Genomic DNA, 23,106 nt, shown 5'->3' on the forward strand with positions numbered 1-23,106 from the left:
GCTGGTGGGAAAATTGCGTACGAGATGTTGTACCCGGAGGACGCTCTCGATACGGGAGCAAAACAGATTTATTACAAACAACGGGCACTTAAGATGCCTCCCAGGTAAGTGGACCACCACAAATGAAAGTGTCTGATATAAATAAAGAAAGCTTAATGATATTGCTCATGTTAAAAATCGAGCTGCTCTCAGCAGAAATACAATGGCACTGAGGCATTAAATATTTATATGGCTTCGGCAGCACCTATAAGGTCTTGGTAAGGCGGCTCGCGGGTGGAGTGAGATCTACTGGTTACAAAGAGACAGCAAAGTGCCCTACTGGCTTTTCCGTGTTAGCACACTATTTTCAATACACCTCACTGAATCAACACCGGGGCAAATGTCAAGGGCTTCCTCTTACTCCTCATGCGCTGACATACGGGCTGATACTGAGTAAATCTATTGGCATGGGGCAATTTTCAATTTGCGCTGCTCTAGTTACACTGACATGGTAAAAAAAATAAAAGGTGTTAAGCTCAAGAGCTGAGCTTCTTTAGAACGAGTGAAACGGGGAAAAAACAAATAAATCATGTAGCTACATAATCCAAAATCCATTTCTGTTGAGATGTTGTTGTTTGATGTGATGATGGTATCAGCGGAGATATCTTCAAGTGTAAAGAGATTTACCGTACAACAAAAACAACACATAAAAACATTTATAGTACATAGAAGTATGTAGTATAGCTACATTATAAAATATTACAAAAAGAGAATATAGTATAGATTACAACAAATTTGACAGAATTAATTAATAGAATACCACAGAAACAAAATATAGTAAAGTTTACTACAAAAATGACAAAATATAGCACTATGTAGTATATACACAATATCATGTATATATTAATTATGTAGCATATACAAAATATATTACAGTTAAGAAATAATTAAAACTTAAACACCACAAATACAATACTATACTAGAATACTACAAAACAAAAACAAAATATATTTTAGAACAGTATTATACTACTACTAAAAACTGTACAACAGTACAAAACAGAAAACCACAAAATGAATAGAACAGAATGCAAAAACTTATATACAATTATATACATTACTATTTTGTTTACTATTAAATAGTAAAAAATACTACAAAAACAATGTATCACAAAAACAAAAATGGAATACTACAAAATAAAGAACTATACATAAATAAATAACTGAATAGTACACAAAAAGAATAATATACTAGACTACTACTAAAACTGTACAGAATAGAATAGAATAGAATAGAATAGAATAGAATAGAATAGAATAGAATGACAGGACAGGACAGAACAGGACACAACTGAACTGAATAGAATAGAATAGAACGACAGGACAGGACAGGACACAACAGTACTGGACAGAACAGAATAGAATAGAATGACAGGACAGGACAGGACACAACAGTACTGGACAGAACAGAATAGAATAGAATGACAGGACAGAACAGAACAGAACAGAACAGAACAGAATAGAATAGAATAGAATAGAATAGAATAGAATAGAATAGAATAACAGGACAGGACAGGACAGGACAGGACAGAACAGAACAGAACAGAATAGAATAGAATAGAATAGAATAGAATAGAATGAAATGACAGGACAGGACAGGACAGAACAAAACAGAACACAACAGAATAGAATAGAATAGAATAGAATAGAATAGAATAGAATAGAATAGAATAGAATAGAATGACAGGACAGGACAGGACAGGACAGAACACAACAGAATAGAATAGAATAGAATAGAATAGAATAGGACAGGACAGGACAGGACAGGACACAACAGAACAGAACAGGACACAACAGAATAGAATAGACTAGAATAGAATGACAGGACAGGACAGGACAGGACACAACAGAATAGAATAGAATGACAGGACAGGACAGAACAGAACAGAACAAAACAGAATAGAATAGAATAGAATGACAGGGCAGGACAGAACAGAATAGACTAGACTAGAATAGAATAGAATAGAATAGAACGGCAGGACAGAATAGGACACAACAGTACATGACAAAACAGGACAGGACAGAACAGGACAAAACACAACAGGACAGGACAGAACAGCACACAACAGTACAGGACACAACAGAACAGAACAGAACAATAGAATAGAATAGAATAGAATGACAGGACACAAGAGAACAGGACACAACAGAATAGACTAGACTAGACTAGAATAGAATAGAATAGAATAGAATAGAATAGAATAGAATAGAATAGAATAGAATAGAATAGAACAGGACAGAACAGAATAGAACTACAGGACATGACAGAACAGGACAGAACAGGACACAACAGAACAGAACAGAACAGAACAGAACAGAACAGGACACAACAGAATAGAATAGAATAGAATAGAATAGAATAGAATAGAATAGAATAGAATAGAACAGGACAGGACAGGAAAGAACAGAACAGAATAGAACTACAGGACATGACAGAACAGGACAGAACAGAATAGAATAGAATGAAATGACAGGACAGAACAAAACAGAACACAACACAACACAACAGAATAGAATAGAATAGAATAGAATATAACAGAACAGAATAGAATAGAATGACAGGACAGGACAGGACAGGACAGGACAGGACAGAACAGAACAGAATAGAATAGAATAGAATAGAATAGAATAGAATAGAATAGAATGACAGGACAGAACAGAACAGAACAGAATAGAATAGAATAGAATAGAATAGAATAGAATAGAATAGAATGAAATGACAGGACAGGACAGAACAAAACACAACACAACACAACAGAATAGAATAGAATAGAATAGAATAGAATAGAATAGAATAGAATAGAATAGAATAGAACACAACAGAATAGAATAGAATAGAACAGAATGACAGGACAGGACAGAACAGGACACAACTGAACAGAATAGAATACAATAGAACTGAATAGAATAGAATAGAATAGAACGACAGGACAGGACAGGACACAACAGTACTGGACATAACAGAATAGAATAGAATGACAGGACAGAACAGAATAGAATAGAATGACAGGACAGAACAGAACAGAATAGAATAGAATAGAATAGAATAGAATAGAATAGAATAGAATAGAATAGAATAGAATAGAATGAAATGACAGGACAGGACAGAACAAAACAGAACACAACAGAATAGAATAGAATAGAATAGAATAGAATAGAATAGAATAGAATAGAATAGAATAGAATGACAGGACAGAACAGGACACAACAGAACAGAACAGGACACAACAGAATAGAATAGACTAGACTAGACTAGAATAGAATAGAATAGAATAGAAAAGAATAGAATAGAATAGAATGACAGGACAGGACAGGACACAACAGTACTGGACAGAACAGAATACAATAGAATGACAGGACAGGACAGGACAGGACAGGACAGGACAGGACAGGACAGGACAGAACAGAACAGAATAGAATAGAATAGAATAAAAAAGACAGGACAGGACAGAACAAAACAGAACACAACAGAATAGAATAGAATAGAATAGAATAGAATAGAATAGAATAGAATAGAATGACAGGACAGGACAGAACACAACACAACAGAATAGAATAGAATAGAATGAAATGACAGGACAGAACAAAACAGAACACAACAGAATAGAATAGAATAGAATAGAATAGAATAGAATAGAATGACAGGACAGGACAGGACAGGACAGGACAGAACAGAACAGAACAGAATAGAATAGAATAGAATAGAATAGAATAGAATAAAAAAGACAGGACAGGACAGAACAAAACAGAACACAACAGAATAGAATAGAATAGAATAGAATAGAATAGAATAGAATAGAATAGAATAGAATGACAGGACAGGACAGGACAGAACACAACACAACACAACACAACACAACACAACACAACAGAATAGAACAGAATAGAATGAAATAACAGGACAGAACAAAACAGAACACAACAGAATAGAATAGAATAGAATAGAATGACAGGACAGGACAGAACACAACACAACAGAATAGAATAGAACAGGACAGGACAGGACAGAACAGGACACAACAAAACAGAACAGGACACAACAGAACAGGACACAACAGAATAGAACTACAGGACATGACAGAACAAGACAGAACAGGACACAACAAAACAGAACAGGACACAACAGAATAGAATTGAATAGAATAGAATAGAATAGAATAGAATAGAACAGGACAGGACAGGACAGAACAGAACAGAATAGACCTACAGGACATGACAGAACAGAACAGGACACAACAGAATAGAATATACTAGAATATACTAGAATAGAATAGAATAGAATAGAATGACAGGACAGGACAGGACACAACAGTACTGGACAGGACAGAATAGAATAGAATGACAGGACAGGACAGAAAAGAACAGAATAGAATAGAATGAAATGACAGGACAGGACAGGACAGAACACAACATAATAGAATAGAATAGAATAGAATAGAATAGAATATAATAGAATAGAATAGAATAGAATAGAATAGAATAGAATAGAATAGAATAGAATAGAATAGAATAGAATAGAATGACAGGACAGGACAGGACAGGACAGGACAGAACAAAACAAAACAACAGAATAGAATAGAATAGAATAGAATAGAATAGAATAGAATAGAATAGAATAGAATGAGAGGACAGGACAGGATGGAACAGGACACAACATAACAGAAAAGAACAGAACAGGACACAACAGAACACAATATAATATAATATACTATAATATAATATAATATAATATAATATAATATAATATAATATAATATAATAGAATAGAATAGAATAGAATAGAATAGAATAGAATGACAGGACAGGACAAGACAACAGGACACAACAGTACACAATAGGACTAGGCTTGCCACGATAGATGGTGTTGACGGTGTTACCGGTTTTAAGACGCAACACCGGTGACATCACTTTTCCACCGTGACACCGTCCCCACATTTTTTTTTTTTTAAGTATTCGTTTTTTTATTAAATATTTATTTGAATTGAATGGAAAATATCATTCTAAATAATTTACTTAAGACGAGAGCATGCACTATAATTAAAAACTGAACATAGCTACAATGCGTCATATTTCATTTATCACGTGAGGAGTTCACGAGTTCGCGCTTACATATAATAAACAGCGTAAAAGTTAAGCGTGTTTGGCTTGCTGTCCGGGAGAGGCCTCCGAGCTTGGTAATCATTCCCGAGCCCGGGGCACTCCCCCTGCCCAGGGAGAGGGGTCCGAGCTCGGCATTCGGCCCGAACCCAATAAGCAAGAGATGATAAAGGTAAGACTGCTTGGCTATTTAAAGGGATTCTCTTGTAGTGCTTGGATAGGGAGTGTGATTGCTGATGGTGAATTGGCTGTGTTAATTATCTGTGCGAGCTCCTCTCGAAATTTGTTAATAAAACATCACAACGAGAGGAGTCGAATTTACAGAAAGAGAATGGCGGCCGATTTAGTGTCAAAAAGCAATGCAAAAGCACCTGTTTGGGAATATTTTGGGTTCAAAGTTTTTTTTTGTAGTTTCGTTGTCGTCCATTCAAACAATTGACGCCGAATTGCCAATTCCCGCAAAACTAAAAGTGAAAGTATAATACACACGCATTTATAAGCTATTTAAAAGAGGAAACCCCCACGGTGATACCGGTATTACCGGTGTTGTCACATGCCGATTAACCGGTGGGGAAATTTCCTCATCGTCACAACCCTAAATAGGACAGGACAGGACAGGACACAACAGTACAGGACACAACAGAACAGAACAGAATAGAATAGAATAGAATAGAATAGAATAGAATAGAATAGAATAGAATGACAGGACGGGACAGGACAGGACAGGACAACAGGACACAACAGTACAGATCACAACAGGACAGGACAGAACAGGACAGGACACAACAGGACAGGACAGGACAGAACAGCACACAACAGTACAGGACACAACAGGACAGGACAGAACAGGACAGGACACAACAGGACAGGACAGGACAGAACAGCACACAACAGTACAGGACACAACAGAACAGAACAGAACAATAGAATAAAATAGAATAGAACGACAGGACAGGACACAAGAGACTAGACTAGACTAGACTAGAATAGAATAGAATAGAATAGAATAGAATAGAATAGAACGGCAGGACAGAACAGGACACAACAGTACAGGACTCAACAGAACCGAACACAATAGAATAGAATAGAATAGAATAGAATAGAATAGAATAGAATGTAGCACAGAATAGTAAAAAATTAAGCTGAATACGACAAAAGGATAGTATGGAACTGCACACAAAAACAGAATACTATCTTAGACTATAATTACTAAACAAACAACATTACTAAAATAAAGAATTGAATAGGAGACAAAAAGAAAAATATATTGGACTACTACTAAAAACAATATATAATAAAATAGAATAGAATAGAATATAGAATATTACAAAAAGAACACTAATAAACTAGTATTAAAATTAGAATTATAGTACAGAACAGAACAAAAATAGAATACTAAAAAAATTAATATAGTATAGAAAAACAATATAATATAGAATATAAAAAAAATACTCTACTAGATTACTGCAAAAACTAAATATTCTATGTATAATAGCAATATAGCCCTGAAATGTGTTAGCAAAGCACTACGACAAAACATTAAATTAATAAAACAACAATTAACAGCCTGCATATGAACATAAAGAGCAGCTATATGTATCCCAGCCTGAAACATCATTGTATATTCCATGTGTTTCCTACTTAAAACAACCCATTCCAACAAAACCAAATCCAGATTGAGCAGGAGTCACAGCCATCCATCACTCCAGGTTCGGTTCAGCTGGAGGCGACCCTAACCATTAAGGGGATTGTATTAAAATTCATAAGAGTCGGACAGCGGCGGCTCAGACGGGAAGAGATGCCCGTGCAGTGACAGCTAGTTTCAGAGAGAGTGTCTGAGTTAGCATTGTCACATGCCTATAAGTAATGACACACTGCTAAATTACCAGGATCTCTTCCTGCCCCTGAGGCTAGCATCACTGATAGGGGAAACATGACAGCCTTGGAGGAGGCAGGCTGGAGAGAGACATAAATCAATAGGAGGGCCGAGGCTTCGAGGCCAGAATAGAGAATGAGTCGACTACAGTTTGATTGCACTGGATTACCTGATTCAGACGCACAAGTCACCAGATAAAATGGTCAATATCGCCGCAAAATTGATTCACACTGAGCTGAGGTTAACTGATGGTTTTAATGATATGAGAGACTGTGTCAATTGTTTCATTATACAGAGCAGTTATGCGTATAAAATAATACGATTAGAGATAAGAAGAAAATGAGATTAATGTGACGAGTCTCTGTCGAACTGACCAAACATCTCGGCTGTCCAATTCATACTTCATTTGTCATAATACTGAAATGCTATTGGTGTTATTTACATATTTCAGAGATTCAGATATTTAGTAATCATACAAACTGTCCTACCAATGTTGAGAAAATAGCTAGCAAGAAATAGTATTTTAATTTTTTTATATTTTACATATACATTTTTCAATATTTTAAATATATATATTTTCAAATAATGTTATTTTTCCATTAACAATCACTTCTTTAAACTGTGTGGTAGATACCAAAATGGTACATACATATAATCAGTTTGAAGTATTCATATTAATAAACCTGCTAAAATACATTCAATACATTTTTTTAATAAAGTATTTATATATATATAAAATACATAGTTATGTATGCATGTATATATATATATATATATTAGTTAAATTAAGTTGTTTTTTTATTTTTTATTAATTTTAAATAAAATATCTGTTTTTATGAGCAAACATAGGTAATAATTAAAAATACTGAAAAAATACAAAAATACATAGAAAAATGTCTTTTATTTTCAAATAAAGTTAAATCTTTCTTAGCAAGTCTGTTTGAATGATTTATTTTAATAAACCTGCTAAAAAACATAAAATAATATTTATAAGAAATAATAAGAAATATATATTTCTTATTATTATTTTAGTGTTGTTTTTTTTTTAATAAATTTTAAATAAAATGTGTTTTGATGAGCAAACATACGTAATAATCAAAAATACTAGAAATATCTTTTATTTTCAAATAAAGGTAAATATTTTTACCAAGTCTGTTTGAATGATTTTTTAATAAACCGGCAAAAAAAAAAAAAAAAAAGGTTAATATTTTATCTTCATTTTTAATAAATGATAAAATTGTAATAAAATTTTAAACATTTTTTTTATACATTTTTTAATGTGTTTTTTGTTGAAAAAAAAACAATAGGTAATATTCAAAAATACTAAAAATGTCTTTTACTTTCAAATCATGATTTATAAATATTTATTTAAATCATTATTAAGTTTTCAGGCATTTTACACCCTCTGTGTAGCAATATATATGGCTAAACCCTATATATATATATATATATATTTTTTTTTTTTTCAAATAAACTGCCTTATATATTGTAGTATATAAGTACATTCTTTGCAGAGTTTGTAGTGTAGCTAACTACTTTTTCAAAAGAATATCTTAATTTTAACATTAAATTGTGCTTATCTTGTAAAAAAAAACATATTAGCTTAAAAAGACTCCTCTAACACAGAGTCCTACATACTGTGAATATTATGGAAAAAAAAAACTGAGTAACGGAAAATTGTAAGGAAACTAAATGTTGCAAAGCGATATTTCCTTGCGAGTGCAGAATAAACTGGTTCTTCACTACATTGAGCTGTATATTGGATGTGCAAATGATTTAGAAAATAAAATGTGTGCACTGTGCAATAAAAACAACACCAATCAGAACCACTGCATGCCCAACAAATTAAAAATCATATTCAAAGACATCTACAACCTGCTGCTTTAAGCAGCAACCTTTACATGGTCATGCCTAATTATGTTTAAGGTACCAAAGCTTGAAAAACTCACAACTAATAGCCAACATTATGAACATAGCTCTTAACGCACTGCTAATATATGCATACAATACACATTAAACACACCACAGACATATTTTACAGCACACCAACAGCTAGCAGTAATCTCAGCTGGGATAAATGATGATTAAACGCTGTGCGATAAATGCAGAATAACACTGCAATAATATGATTTGTGGATACTTCTCCTATGATCATTCATTTGAGAACACAGGAGCCGTGACAAACATCCACAAGGCTTCACATTAGTCTACATAAAGGGAGTGAGCTGTATGTAATGCCTTTAATAAAGCTAAATAACAGGGCTCTAATAAGAATCCAGCAGCCCAAAGGACTAAAACTGCATCTCCACAGCCTCGATACTCACAAAAACGACATTACATGCATTATAGAAACGACTGCACGTCAGAATCAGATATAAGATTATTAAAATGCAATATCTGAAAGCACGGCTTGTTATCTAAAGCAAGATAATTTGATAAGATCAGACGAGTAACAAAGTATCAACAATTGTTTTTGTACACTCAGGTGTAGAAATTCATTTGCTCTCACAATTTAATTATAATTTAAGCCAAGATCAGAGGAAAAATCAATGGTGCACAGATAAAAAGCATGCCCGGATACACAAAGGGATATACTGGCACTAAACATTGGCTCCAAAAGCTAAACCAACAACTGGAGGCTACCTCCGAAATTAAATAAATACCCATTTCCACGGCGAAAGCAAAAAGAAGCTAATTAATAATTAAATGCATGCTATTTTGCAAATGTCCTGCCTGAGGGGCAATTACTCTGATCCTCCCACCAGCAACTAAAGGTCAAGAAATGATATCCAAGTGAACTAAAACCACTACGCCTATGTTTAATATTAGCATGCCATTGCATTAGTTAGGTTCCTCTCAATCATTAACAAAACACATTGTAAGTCATTAGCCGTTGCTCAGATGAGATATCTCCTGGATTGCATGATTGCATCAGTAAGCTTGTATAAACCTGGATAAATAAAAAGAAAGTACCTTTCTTGTGAGTACCATCCGATTTGGAGCCTTGTGGGTCTAATGAAAAAAAGATCAGGATTAATAACATGATATTCTAACAGCAAATTTTTAGCTTTTTTTTTTCTTTGCGGAACCAACAACAGAAAAAAAAACATAAGCAGCATGGCTAACTTATTCTACTTTACACTTGCCAACACTTTGTGCGTTGAAGTGTGTGGCAGGGAATATTGGGTGCTAAGGGCATATTAAGGGCAAGAGCAGGTAAGGGGGGATGCACTTATTCGTCCAAAACTTCAGAGCGGGCAGGACAAGAGGCAAAGCACTGAAATGAAAGAAAGGATGGGGGTTGCAATGCATATCTGGTCACGGGAGGCAAAATGCACTAGTAGATGCAATACACTAGAGAGAGGGAAAATGCAAAGACTACATGTCAAACTGGCTTCACTTTGAGTTTTGCACAAACTGTAAAAAGATTTTTTAGAGAATTTTGTAGATCGAATTGATTTGCCTGGCATTGGGTTGCAGGATTGTGCAATACAAAAGGAATGGGAACGTACTTTGCTCCCGCTTTTACAAAGAGAACCAATTTGGGGCATTTTGCCTAGATGTTAAATCTAGAAACCATTCGGCAGGTCACAGTGCACTATATTCCAGTCCGTTTTCTCTTGTGATGTTCATCAGGACCATACAGAAGCCAGTGTTTCCCCTACCATTATCTTAGGGGGGCGGCCCGCCCCCTCAACGGCACCCCCCGCCCCCTTGAACGTCAAGTTCATTTTATTTTCGATATAACGCCAGATCACAATAGAAGTCATTTAAGGTTATCTTTCCTATAGAACAGGTCTATACATTGTTCTTTTATTAAACAAACTAAATTGCCTCATGTTATTTATCTTATTTACACAAAGGCATGTCATTTCTGTCTCTACATGTTCGCGCCTTTACAGTGTCTTCTCCGCGAAAACACAGACGGGATCGCGGACTATAGCGTGGAATGCCACCGAATCGTAGATTTTTGGATTAATAAATCAAAAGTTGGTCTGTCACTTAATTCAAATCGCGATATGGACTAGTGTCTATGAAAACTGAAATGCAAAAAGACCGTTTTAATATGAATCCTGGATGTTCCGTTTGCCTCTGTATGTATGAATGGCAGAGACGCGTTTTTTTTTCTTTACTTCATGCATACTGAAGCATACGGAGCCCCTTACGTCACCTGTAGAAGAAAAATAATTAATCCGTGGGGACGGTTTTGCAATTCGTTCTCTCAGTTTATAAACCGTACTCACGAATTCTTAAACTGTTCCCTCGGTTTAACAAGTCGTGCCCACGGATTAACAAACCGTACCCACGAATTTCCAATCCGTGCGCTCAGATTTTGTAAACCGTACCCTCGGATTTTGAATCCGTACCCACAAATTCATAATCCGTGCGCACGCTTTCGCAATCCGTTCCCACAGTTTGTAAACTGCTCTCACGGATTTGTGATTATGATAAGCTTTTCACCCAGAGTTAGATGCATGCTGCACTATTAATGTTATTATTAAATAAGGCCTATTATTACATTGCATTTAGTTTGAGAGCAAAGGAATGGCAACATAACCTGTACATTATTTGTTTGTATTGCTTTTTACCTTGTCCTCTCCAAAACTCGTTTTTTTTTAATTCAGGTAATTTTATATTTTGAAAAATATTATTATATAAAACAAAGCCGTTTGAACAGCGCTCTTCACTTATTATTTTATTTTGGTACCATGACCGCACTTACAAAACAGGCTTCTTTTTATCGTTTATTTTACATTAATAACCAATAGGATAAAACACACGGTGTTTTGGCAGCTAATCTATTGGTGATTAATATAAAATAAAGCTAAAAACTCTGTTTTGTCAGTGTTGCATAGTCTCATATAGCCTACTGAGAAATAAAGTTTAATAAATGCAAAACAATGCATCCAGCATATAAACAGGTGTCCTGGTTGAATTTGGGGGCGGGGCCACAAATCCGTGAGAGCAGTTTACAAACTGTGGGAACGGATTGCGAAAGCGTGCGCACGGATTATGAATTTGTGGGTACGGATTCAAAATCCGAGGGTACGGTTTACAAAATCTGAGCGTACGGATTGGAAATTCGTGGGTACGGTTTGTTAATCCGTGGGCACGAATTGTTAAACTGAGGGAACAGTTTAAGAATTCGTGAGAACGGTTTATAAACTGAGGGAACGAATTGCAAAACCGTCCCCACGGATTAATTATTTTTCTTCTACAGGTGACGTAAGGGGCTCCGTAGAAGCACGCGTGATGCTCCTGCTAATTTTTGCCATTTGCATCTCACATGAACAGATAAACTCAATCGGCAAAGCTGCAGTGAGTGTCACTTTTACCGTTTCATTTGAGAAAGCATCATATCTGTACACACAGAAACTTCACGGCAACCTGTCAAAATAAAAGTACGGTTTAACACGTAACAGAACAATATTAGTCTTGTATTACTTTTGTACAGTATAATGTAGGTGTTTATAAATTCCTATTTAAATAACTTACATAAAACAATATACATGATAAAAAATAAATATTACAACAAGTTTAACCACTTAATTGTAGAAAAAAACTACAAATATTATTTAAACGTTTTAAACTGAATATAATTTTTCTTCCATGTATTGATTTTAACAGTAAACCTCTGTTTGTTTGCCAAAAATCAAAAGGGTTTATTTTTCATTTGATTAAAAATAAATAAATGTTTATGCTTTCATTTGATTATCCGAAAAATTTAAACACACAAGAATTTCTAAAAAAAAAAAAAAAATTGTAGAGCCCTATTGTTCAAAATGTTAAAATAGAAAGATTTGGATTTATTTTTTTCACTGAAATAAATGTTTTTGTTATTACACAAAGTAGGCTAAAGTACCGGGAAAAAGTAACGTTGGCTACCGGCACCACCGCCCCCCCTCCCCAAAGCTGGAAACCTAGGGGAAACACTGAGAAGCTACAACAACAGTGCAGTTCTGTATGGTAATCACAAGGATAAAAGATGCTCCTTATAAAAACACTACCATGCACATGTGTGACCAACAGATATCGTGTACAGTAATGCGCCACAGCGAATGCATTTCAGTCTATTCCCGATGAGGCAACAGCACCGTGGGTGGTCTTCATTTGTTCATCACCCTAAAGAGAAATCTCTCATCTGATGGATCCTAATTAGCATACACACATGAAAGTAGACGGCTGATTTAGGGACGTCAAAGTCAGGCCGTTCAGACTTCACCAATAACGCAGACGCCGGCATAATCCCAGGACTTCCCAAGAGGCTTATCCTTTGTGAAAAGACTATGTTAACCATTCAATTCCCAGTCCGCATGACCTGGCATTGATTTTCCCATCTAAAGCTCTCAGATAAATGACATTAGCGGCAAATATTTTAGTGGAGCCCACTTCTGATAGCGCATTTCCACCACCAATCAGATAACAGAGCTAATATTGAGAGGGTAGAGAGAAAAAGGCATATTAAAATGGTAAAAAAAAAAAATCTGTTCATAATTTTAATTGAAAACCGATCTGGAAATGAAACAATGAATTGAGTAAGTGCACTAATAACTAAGCCAACCTCAATTGAATCCTGTAGAAAGGGATATAAAAACAAAGATTATTGGAGTATGTTAATAAGAAAATACTATTTCAGTCATCTATTAATACTTTTAACTGGATTAATACTTTATCTGGAAATAAAAAATGAATTGATTAAGTAGGGCCCTATGAAATATGAATTATTTTTTCCTAAATTCCATTAATTTTTTTCCCCCTATGTTACATTATCTCTGTTTTATTTTTTCTAGATTCTGTTTAATGGTTAAAATTTTGAAAGATTTTTTGTCTCAAGTTCAAGTCTTTGAAATACATTTTCAAATCAGCTTTATTTTTTTTATTTTTTTTACCAAATTCTGGGATTCTTTTTTAATGGTTTCAATAAATTTTAATGAATAAAATAATCTTTAATTTGTTTATTATATAAAAAATATAAACTTTTTCTGAAAAATACTGTGTTGTGCATTTACATTTTTTCTGGAAAATACATTTTGGCAAATAATTTTTCTTGTAATTCCTTAATGAGTAATGTTTTAATAATAATAATAATTGCATTATTCATAGTACTATCATTGCATTAAGTAATATATTTATGTCTTATTTATGTGAAACCAAACTTTTTTTTTTTAACGGGTTGCGGTGAAGACCTTTAAGTTTATTTATCGGTAAAAACTGAAATAAAACAATAAATTGATTGATTATTGCAGTATTCTATTCATACTTTTAATTGAAAACCCATCTAGAAATAAAACAATAAATTGATTAAGTGCACTGATAACTACATTTGATCAAAGCCAATCTCAGTTGAATCCTGTAAAAAATTGCATATAAAACAAAGATTATTGGAGTATGTTTCATAAGAAAACAATATTACAGTCTTTTATTCATACTTTTAATTGAAAACCCATCTGGAAATAAAAGTGCACTGATAACTAAATTTGAACCATTTATCTAAAGCCAATCTTAATTTTATTCTGTAAAACACTATTTGAGTGTTCTATTCATACTTTTAATTGAAACCCATCTGGAAATAAAACTAATTGATTAAGTGCACAAAATTTGAACAATTAACTTAAGCCAATCTGAGTTGAATCCTGTAAAATAAATGCATAAAAACTGATTATTGGAGTATGTTTTATAACAAAACACTATTTCAGTCTTCTATTCATACTTTTAATTGAAAACCCATTTGGAAATAAAACAATAAATTCATTAAGTGAACCGATAACTACATTTGATAAATTATCTAAAGCCAATCTTATTTTTTTCTTGTGAAAACTGCATATAAAACAAAGATTATTGGAGTATGTTTCATAAGAAAACAATATTACAGTCTTTTATTCATACTTTTAATTGAAAACCCATCTGGAAATAAAACATTAAATTAATTAAATGCACTGATAACTACATTTGATCAGTTATCTAAAGCCAATCTTCATTTTATCCTGTAAAACACTATTTCAGTCTTATATTCCCACTTGTATTTGAAAACCAATCTGGAAATAAAACAATAAATTGATTAAGTGCACTAAATTTGAACAATTAACTAAAGCCAATCTAAGTTGAATCCTGTAAAAATTGCATATAAAACAGATTATTGGAGTATGTTTTATAACAAAACATTATTTCAGTCTTCTATTCATACTTTTAAATTGAAAACCCATCTGGAAATAAAACAATAAATTGACTGAGTGCACTGATAACTAAATTTGATCAATTTATCTAAAGCAAATCTTATTTTTATCCTGTAAAAACTACATATGAAACAAAGATTATTGGAGTATGTTTTATTGGAAAATACCATTTCAGTCTTCTATTCATAATTTTAATTGAAACCCATCTGGAAATAATAACAATAAATTGATTGAGTGCACTGGTAACTAAATTTGAACAATTAAAGCCAATCTCAGTTGAATCCTGTCAAAACTGCATATAAAACAAAGATTGGAATACGTTTTATAAGAACATACTATTTTGGTCTTTATAATTTCACATTTAATTCACTGTGTTACTTGGAGTTTCTTAGTAATTAATAATAAAATTGATAAGCAATTTCTGAGTGAAAACCGTTTCCAAGTGCATGCTTTCAGTGTGCAGACAGTGATAAATCGCTCTGGAGTTGCACCCTCGATTTCAAATGCGAATAACAGAAGTTTTAAAATTAAATTTCCATGGATGATCGTCTCTGCGTCCCTGTGAGAACTGGAACAATTTGTAGGCGATGAGCTAAAACGTGTATGAAAAATTAAAATCACATCTAACCTTGCTCCGTCTCGGTGTCATTTGATTGTTCTGTTGTGATGTTTCTGGAGGCTCACATCGACGCGCCGCCTTCTCTCCCTACCCATGAGATCAAAACGCAATTATCTAGCGCGATCCTGAGACACTTCGTTACCCCCATGGTGGAAATACAGTTCATAGCAGCTCTGAAAGCTTACAAAATTGTTTGTAGCGGCCTCTTAAAGCAGATCGTGGCAGGAACATATATTCCGCCGCTCTCCGAAGACGGCTGATAAGTTATCCAGCATCACGCAAGAAACAGGATTTCAGTCGTTTGTCATCGTTTGAAAACCAAGCGAAAGCATCAGTAGGTTCACCATTGCCGTTTGTATGTGAACGCTGCACCCCGACTCATTAGAGAATTCCCATTAATCCTATTAAAGTCCCATTAAGCATGTGCTGATAGCACCAAATTAACATCAAGCTCCACCAGCTAATAAGGCTTCGCTTCTGCACTTTAACATGAATGAGGAGGAGATGCAAAGAGGTAACAGAGACATACAGGACATCCAAAAAGAAAAGAAAAAAGCAATCAGTAAATATACCGCAGCAGATTGTATATTTACAAATGTACACTTGTCTCATCGAACCCATTCAGAAGCAAAGTGACACAGTGATCAGAAAGCATTACACTGATCATGACTATAATGCGTGGTGGCAGCTCATCTGAAACGGGGCGGGACGGAGACTGTTGCTCTATGGGAAAGCGCAGCCCGTGATTGTGCGATTTGGGCGGAATCTGTAGCACCTCGTGGCTGTCGGCCTCGCGGCTCCTCGCTGTGACTGATGAGAAGGGACAAGGTTAACGTGGGTACGGGAGGCGCAGCTGCGCGACAAACCATTCATCACTAGCGGCCGCAGATTACAGCTCAAGCTAGCGGCCTGTCTGCAGACGAACAGTCCCGCTCCTCTCAGGTTCACACGTCCCCAATTTGTTTAACGCAGCACTTTGATCTGTCAGCGAGCGCTACCAAATGGTCTATTCGACCGAAGATGATTTTAAAAACCGAGGCTTAAAGCTAAAATGTGTAATATCTTTGGTACCAATCAGAATATGAGAAATAAAAACTGTTTTAAACAGGTTTTTCTTCTGTTCTCCATTAGTCAAACAATTCATGACCCTTGGTTGAGCCAATGTCGCCATTTTGAGCTGGTCAAGATGCTATATTTTTGGGGAAATGCTGTGATATGAAACTGGTACAGGAAAAATAATACTTATCAGCAAGGTTAAACTGGTTAACATTAGTTACTGCATCAGGTATCATGAACTAACTATAAACATTTAAATAGTGCTGTCAAACAAATGTTTTTGTTTATATAATATGTGTGTGTACTGTGTATATGTATTATGTATATATAAATATACACATACAGTATATATTTTTATTCATTTAATTATATATGTATATATATATATTATTTTTTTTTCTTAAATATATCCATGCATGTGTGTGTATTCATATACATACACATAATAAATATACACAGTACACACATATATTATGTAAACAAAAACTTTTATTTCGGATGTGATTAATCGCTTGACAGCAATACTTAAAAAAAATAATTAAAAAATAAATAATAATAATAGATTAGATATACACTTCCATTCACAAATTTGGGTTCCTTAAGATTTTTTGGTATTTATCATTATCATTTAAAAAAAATACTTCTATCTAGCAAGGACACATTAAATTGATCATAATTGATTAAATTTTATGAATATTAATGATATCGTCATAAAAAGTATTAATTTCCACAGGAATTTTAAGAATCACCAATGTTTTCTAGATTGATGATAATAAATGTTTCTAGAACAGCAAATTGACATATTAGAATGATTTCTGAAGAATCACGTGACACTGAAGACTGGAGTATTGATGCTGAAAATCCAGCTTTGATCACAGAAATAAATTCTATTTTACAAAATATTTAAATAGAAAATTGTTCTTTTAAATTATATTATTGTCATTCCTGGGATTCACCAAAATTTATTGTTTGAAACTTTTCACAATATTTTGATATGGCCATTATAATGAATACTAATAATTACTGCAATATTTTTTAGCATAAAATAATGTCTTATATCCATCTTAAAACAAGCATTTTGTCATGTCCCTGAGGCACTTCACTGAGTTTGCACTTAGAAAATTATTAACAAAATGTGCATGGTGTCTGTGATTTCTGGCAATAATCTAAGCATTTATTTGTGTTCCTTTCATGTGATTTTTTTTTTCTAAAAAAATGAAAGATATTTAATAAAATAAACTGACTTTACAGTTACCAGACTTTAAAATGTCCCTCAGTCTGAACTCAACCCCATCACACCACTAACAACTCAACTCCGTCGTTATGGAAAATTATTATTTTTCAACATTTTATTATAATTCATAAGTATATACAATGTACTTGTTTTATTGCTGCCATATATGGTCTACTCTCATAACTACATCAGGAGCAGTGGCCATTTCGAGTGAAAAACCTCAACTCCGTCACAATTTGTCACAGGGTTGTAAACTTGTGACAGGGTTGATTATTTACTTCATTTATTAATAATTTAAATGAAATTAAATCTAATATGGTCATGGTTTTAGCAAATATATATTTTCCAAAATCATGACAGCTCATGTTTTTGTTAGAAATAGATTTTTTGATGTAATATATCCAATTAAACTTTGACAAGCATCCTACATCAGAAATCGCACCCACATTTGCAGCAGAAATGTAGATATGCAGATATGTTGACAAAATGAGAGAGAATACAAAAAATTTAAATTGAAGGCAATGTATCCCTTCAAATGTGTTACAGAGTTCAAACCCGTCACAACTTGTCACATTATTATTTTTGGAAAAATATAGGAAAGACAATTAAGAATGAAAGCATTTCTTGCTACTATTTGACATGTTAAGGACTAAAACAGTAAAATTGTGGTTTTAAAAATATATATATTTTTACAAAAATAAAAAGACCAGTCAATTTGTGTTTTTTTAGCTTAAAAATCTCAAAAGCTTGTAAAATCCTATTTTGTCAGTTTCAGGTTGGAGAAAAAAAGGTGTCCCACTCCGAGAAAAATAAAAAAAAAAATAAAATAAAAAATTACAAAAATAAAAGGTCATTAATGCCTGAGGTGGGAAAATATGATTTTCGGAGGTTTGACATTTGCCTAATTATGTGGGGTATTTAGAAAATGAATCATATGTATGTACACTACCGTTCAAAAGTTTGGGATCAATAAGACTTGTAATGTTTTTTGAAGAAGACATTAAGGCTGCATTTATTGGAAATAAAATACAAATAAACAAAATAATACAAATAAAATATTGCAAAATGTTATTACAATATACATTAATGTTTTTTATTTTAATATACTTTAAATTATAATTTATTCCTGTAATGCAAGGCTGAATTTTCATCAGCCGTTACTCCAGTCTTAAAATTGATTAATTTAAAGATAGCAATACAGCAAAAAAAAACAACAAAAAAAAACAGTGCTTTTAAAAAACAAAAATACTGAATACTTTTATGCAAGTCTAAAGTAGTCTAACAATACTAAAGAAATTGAATGTAATTAATTGAATGTAAAATAAAACAGCGTCTTCACTGTAATAATTAAGCATGCTTCGTTTCTTATTATAACTACAAAAGTCCTACATTCGAGAGCAGTAAGTGATTTTTCTCTTTGTATTTTTACATTTTATTAATATTAAGCACATAGACGGCAGAAGGAATATTATCTGTTGCCGCTTTAATAGCCATTATACTGTTACGCACATATGTTCATTCTCAACTGTTTATGATCATTTAAGACATATCTGACAAGGGTTTACATGAATAATCACCAAGCGCCTCATTTTGAAATGTTGCGTGTATTTGACTGTTTTGGTGCGCACCTCGAGCTAAAAGATAACTTTACATGTCCGTGTTTTGCTCCGTCTCTGAGTGTTGATCGTTTGAAGCAGAAATCGAAATCAAAACCGAATTTTGACTTATTGCACAGCCCTGGTATATTCCATGTTGAGATGTTATTACTTAATATTACTGTATTTTTGATGTAGCCTTGGTAAATTTTTTCAAGAACAGAAATTGACATAAACCTGGATTAATAAATCCTGTATTGTTAATTGTTAGTTCATGATAGCTGATGCATTAACGAGCATTAATGAATTAAACCTTGTAAAAATTACACACTTCAGCCTTAAAATGCAACCTTGCATAATTCACCGACTGAAAAGATATGTGAGAAAGATCTGACAAATCTCTCTCTCCCGGTCCTAGCTGCATGGGGTGCCCCAAATATGCCAGGCTATGAGCTTTCCATTTCAAATGGTCCCAACTAAATCAGTTGGAAGGATTTCCCACAGTGAGTCCCAGTCATGATCAGTGTAATTTCTTCTCATGCCAGCACATTCGTTGCTTCAGGCAATTCTTATCTTTCTCACTCCCTTTTTTCACCGTACGACCAAATTTGCAGGAGAGGCAGAGTAATCAGAGGAGGTGAACTCCTCCTCACCATGAGCTGGACCGTTGCTGTTCGTGCTGTTCACGCAGGACCGTTTTAATTTTCACTCTCTCCCAAATTTATGGAGAGATGCTGTCAGGCGGCTTGCTGGATGAATATTTTGGGATGCGGTCTTTAGCGGAGCAGAGAAAACTGGCCGTGGACGCTTGAGCTTCCGGCTCAGAGTGCAGTTACACGCTTGACCTGACAGCCGTGACGAACCTTTGTATTTCATAATGTCTGGTCGGGTCATGTGACCGCAGGGCCCATGTGCCCTCATGAAATGAACTGAATGAATTACATAATGAGTTCACCAAAGAGGGCCAGTGTTGATTCAAATTGGCATTCGTTTAATTACTGATTTTGATTTCCGGCAACCAGGGTTTAAATCACAAATCGAAAGCATAAAAGCAAAGCGGAGTTGATTGTTGAGAATATCTGCTACTTCAGAGCAAATTTAAGTGAGAAAACAATCAGCCAACTCCGCAATATGACGCCGTTCATCATAAACAGGGTTGCAGCAAAACTCAGCAAACAGCAAAATTTAAGATGTCAGAATTCATTCACCATATCACAGCACTGACTGTCAACAGAAATAAATAAATAAAAGAAAGAAATCCGTTGCCACGAGCAAGGTTAAGATGCGAGGCCTCAAAATCAGACAGGGGCCCTCTGCCATTTAAGCGTTCAAGCAGGTTTAACAGTCCGGACAGAGTCTCAGGATACATTACTGTAATATTGCTATCATTCAGTAATGCTTTTACCTACCTATAGTTTTCAAAGGAAGAGTCAGAGTGCATACATATAAACTACACATTTTCTGATTCCTTATTTAGAATAAGTGTCTGCATTACGTTAAACATATCTTGGTCAGAAGAACACTTTATAATAACATCCGTGAATCAATAATCCAACTTTATATAAAGCTTAACAAATCAGGAGTTCATATTTCAATGTACAGTAGTGATCTGTTAAGCTCTATATAATATAACACTGTGCTTGATATTAATTTATTTATTATAAAGTGTTACTGGTCAACACACATGCAAAACGTCACACGGCTTGAATAAACAATATGCATTCAAATATTATTTTTGAGGGTTAATATTCAAATTGAATTGAATATAGAGACAATATACACAAACATAATACATAAGCAGTGAATATATAATTGTTTTACACAATGCTGAACACTGTGAAGTAAAAAAGTAAGAGAAAAACAAAACTAACATTTAATCTTGCGAGGCATTTCTGTGTACACAATGTCCAAAATGCTTTTAAAATGCATATTTTCTTATAGTTTCATTGTTTAGCTGTATTTAGTGTATTTTAATTGCTATATGTGAACCTGGAGCACAAAACCAGTTATTGGGGTCAATTTTGTGTATGGTTTGTTAGGATAGGACAATATTTGGCCGAGATACAACTATTTGAATCTGAGCGTGCGTAAAAATCTAAATATTGAGAAAGGTTGTCCAAATGAAGTTCTTAGCAATGCATATCACTAACCAAAAATTAGGTTTTGATATATTTACAGTAGAAAACGTACAAAATGTCTTTATGGAATATAATATCCTAATGATTTATAAAGAAAAATTGATCATTTTGACCCATACAGTGTATTTTTGCCATTGCTACAAATATACCAGTGCTACCTAAGACTGGTTTTGTGGTCCAGGGTCAGATATCTATTGAAATATTGTTATTTTACACTTTGTTTTTACTGATATACCTTTGGAAAAAAAAGTGCATTTCCAAGAATAGCTTAGGAACAGGCAGAGACTATAATTTGCAGTGATTGACATTAATACATTGTTGAATATAAGGAAACCTCTGACATGTATCTTGCAGTGGCTATTTCTAACAGCACACGTCACACTCTATAATATATAAGATATCGTGTACCACCATAGACATTCACCCAGGATAATGATTCAAGATCATGGACCTTAAACAGGAATGTAGCCAGCTTGGGAACAGGTTTCTTAATATAACAACTGTACAAGTTATCCTTAGTAAATCAGAAAAAAAAGTGACTCTGGACCACAAAATCAGTCATAAGGGTCAGTTTTTAGAAACTGACATTTATACATCATCTGAAGGCTAAATAAGCTTTTTTCTGCCCTACAAAGCAAAAAGGCAGTAACTACGCCGAGTGCAGAACTGAGAAAAATGACTTTAAAGTTATCCTGTCATCCAGCCTGTAATCCAATTACTGTACAAACGACTACCATTTTTCTACAAAACGACACACATTTGAGATAAGATATTTTGTCACATAACAAAGGATGCCTCGAATGTCATGAAGATGATAATAACTCATTTTTGACCAAAAATGCAGTTACTGCCTTTTTGCTTTGTAGGGCAGCATTGATGTATGGTTTGTTAGGATTTGGCCAAGATACAACTATTTGGAAATCTGCAATCTGAGGGTGCAAAAAAAAAAATCTAAATATTGAGAAAATCAATCAAGTTGTCCAAATGAAGTTCTTAGCAATGTATATTACTAATCAAAATTACGTTCGGTGGTTAATTTTCAAAATACATTCATGAAACATGATCGTAATATCCTAATGATTTTTGGCATAAAAGAAAAATCAATAAAAATAATTTTGACCCATACAATGTATTTTTGGCCATTGCTACAAATATACCTGTGCTCTTTAAGACTGGTCCAGTTATCACAATGTATCACTTGTTTCTATTAATAGACAAATGTGATGCTAGACCACAAAACTTAAGTAGCACAGGTATATTAATAGCAATAGCCAACAA

At 33.8% G+C, this 23,106-nt stretch overlaps 1 protein-coding gene across 2 annotated transcripts in view; it reads right to left on the reverse strand.

Moving 5' to 3' along the window:
* The window catches only part of glra1 (glycine receptor, alpha 1), a 98,673-nt gene that overhangs the window by 66,791 nt on the left and 8,776 nt on the right, over window positions 1–23,106 (reverse strand). The window contains exon 3 of one of the 2 annotated variants that reach the window (XM_073820876.1): window positions 9,986–10,024. The exons of the other annotated variant lie outside the window; for it this stretch is intronic. Coding sequence (XP_073676977.1) covers window positions 9,986–10,024 — 39 coding nt within the window. The remainder of the gene's footprint in view (window positions 1–9,985; window positions 10,025–23,106) is intronic. 2 annotated transcript variants of the gene reach the window in all.

This window comes from Garra rufa, chromosome 16, assembly GCF_049309525.1.
Source record: "Garra rufa chromosome 16, GarRuf1.0, whole genome shotgun sequence".
NCBI classification, from domain to species: domain Eukaryota; kingdom Metazoa; phylum Chordata; class Actinopteri; order Cypriniformes; family Cyprinidae; genus Garra; species Garra rufa.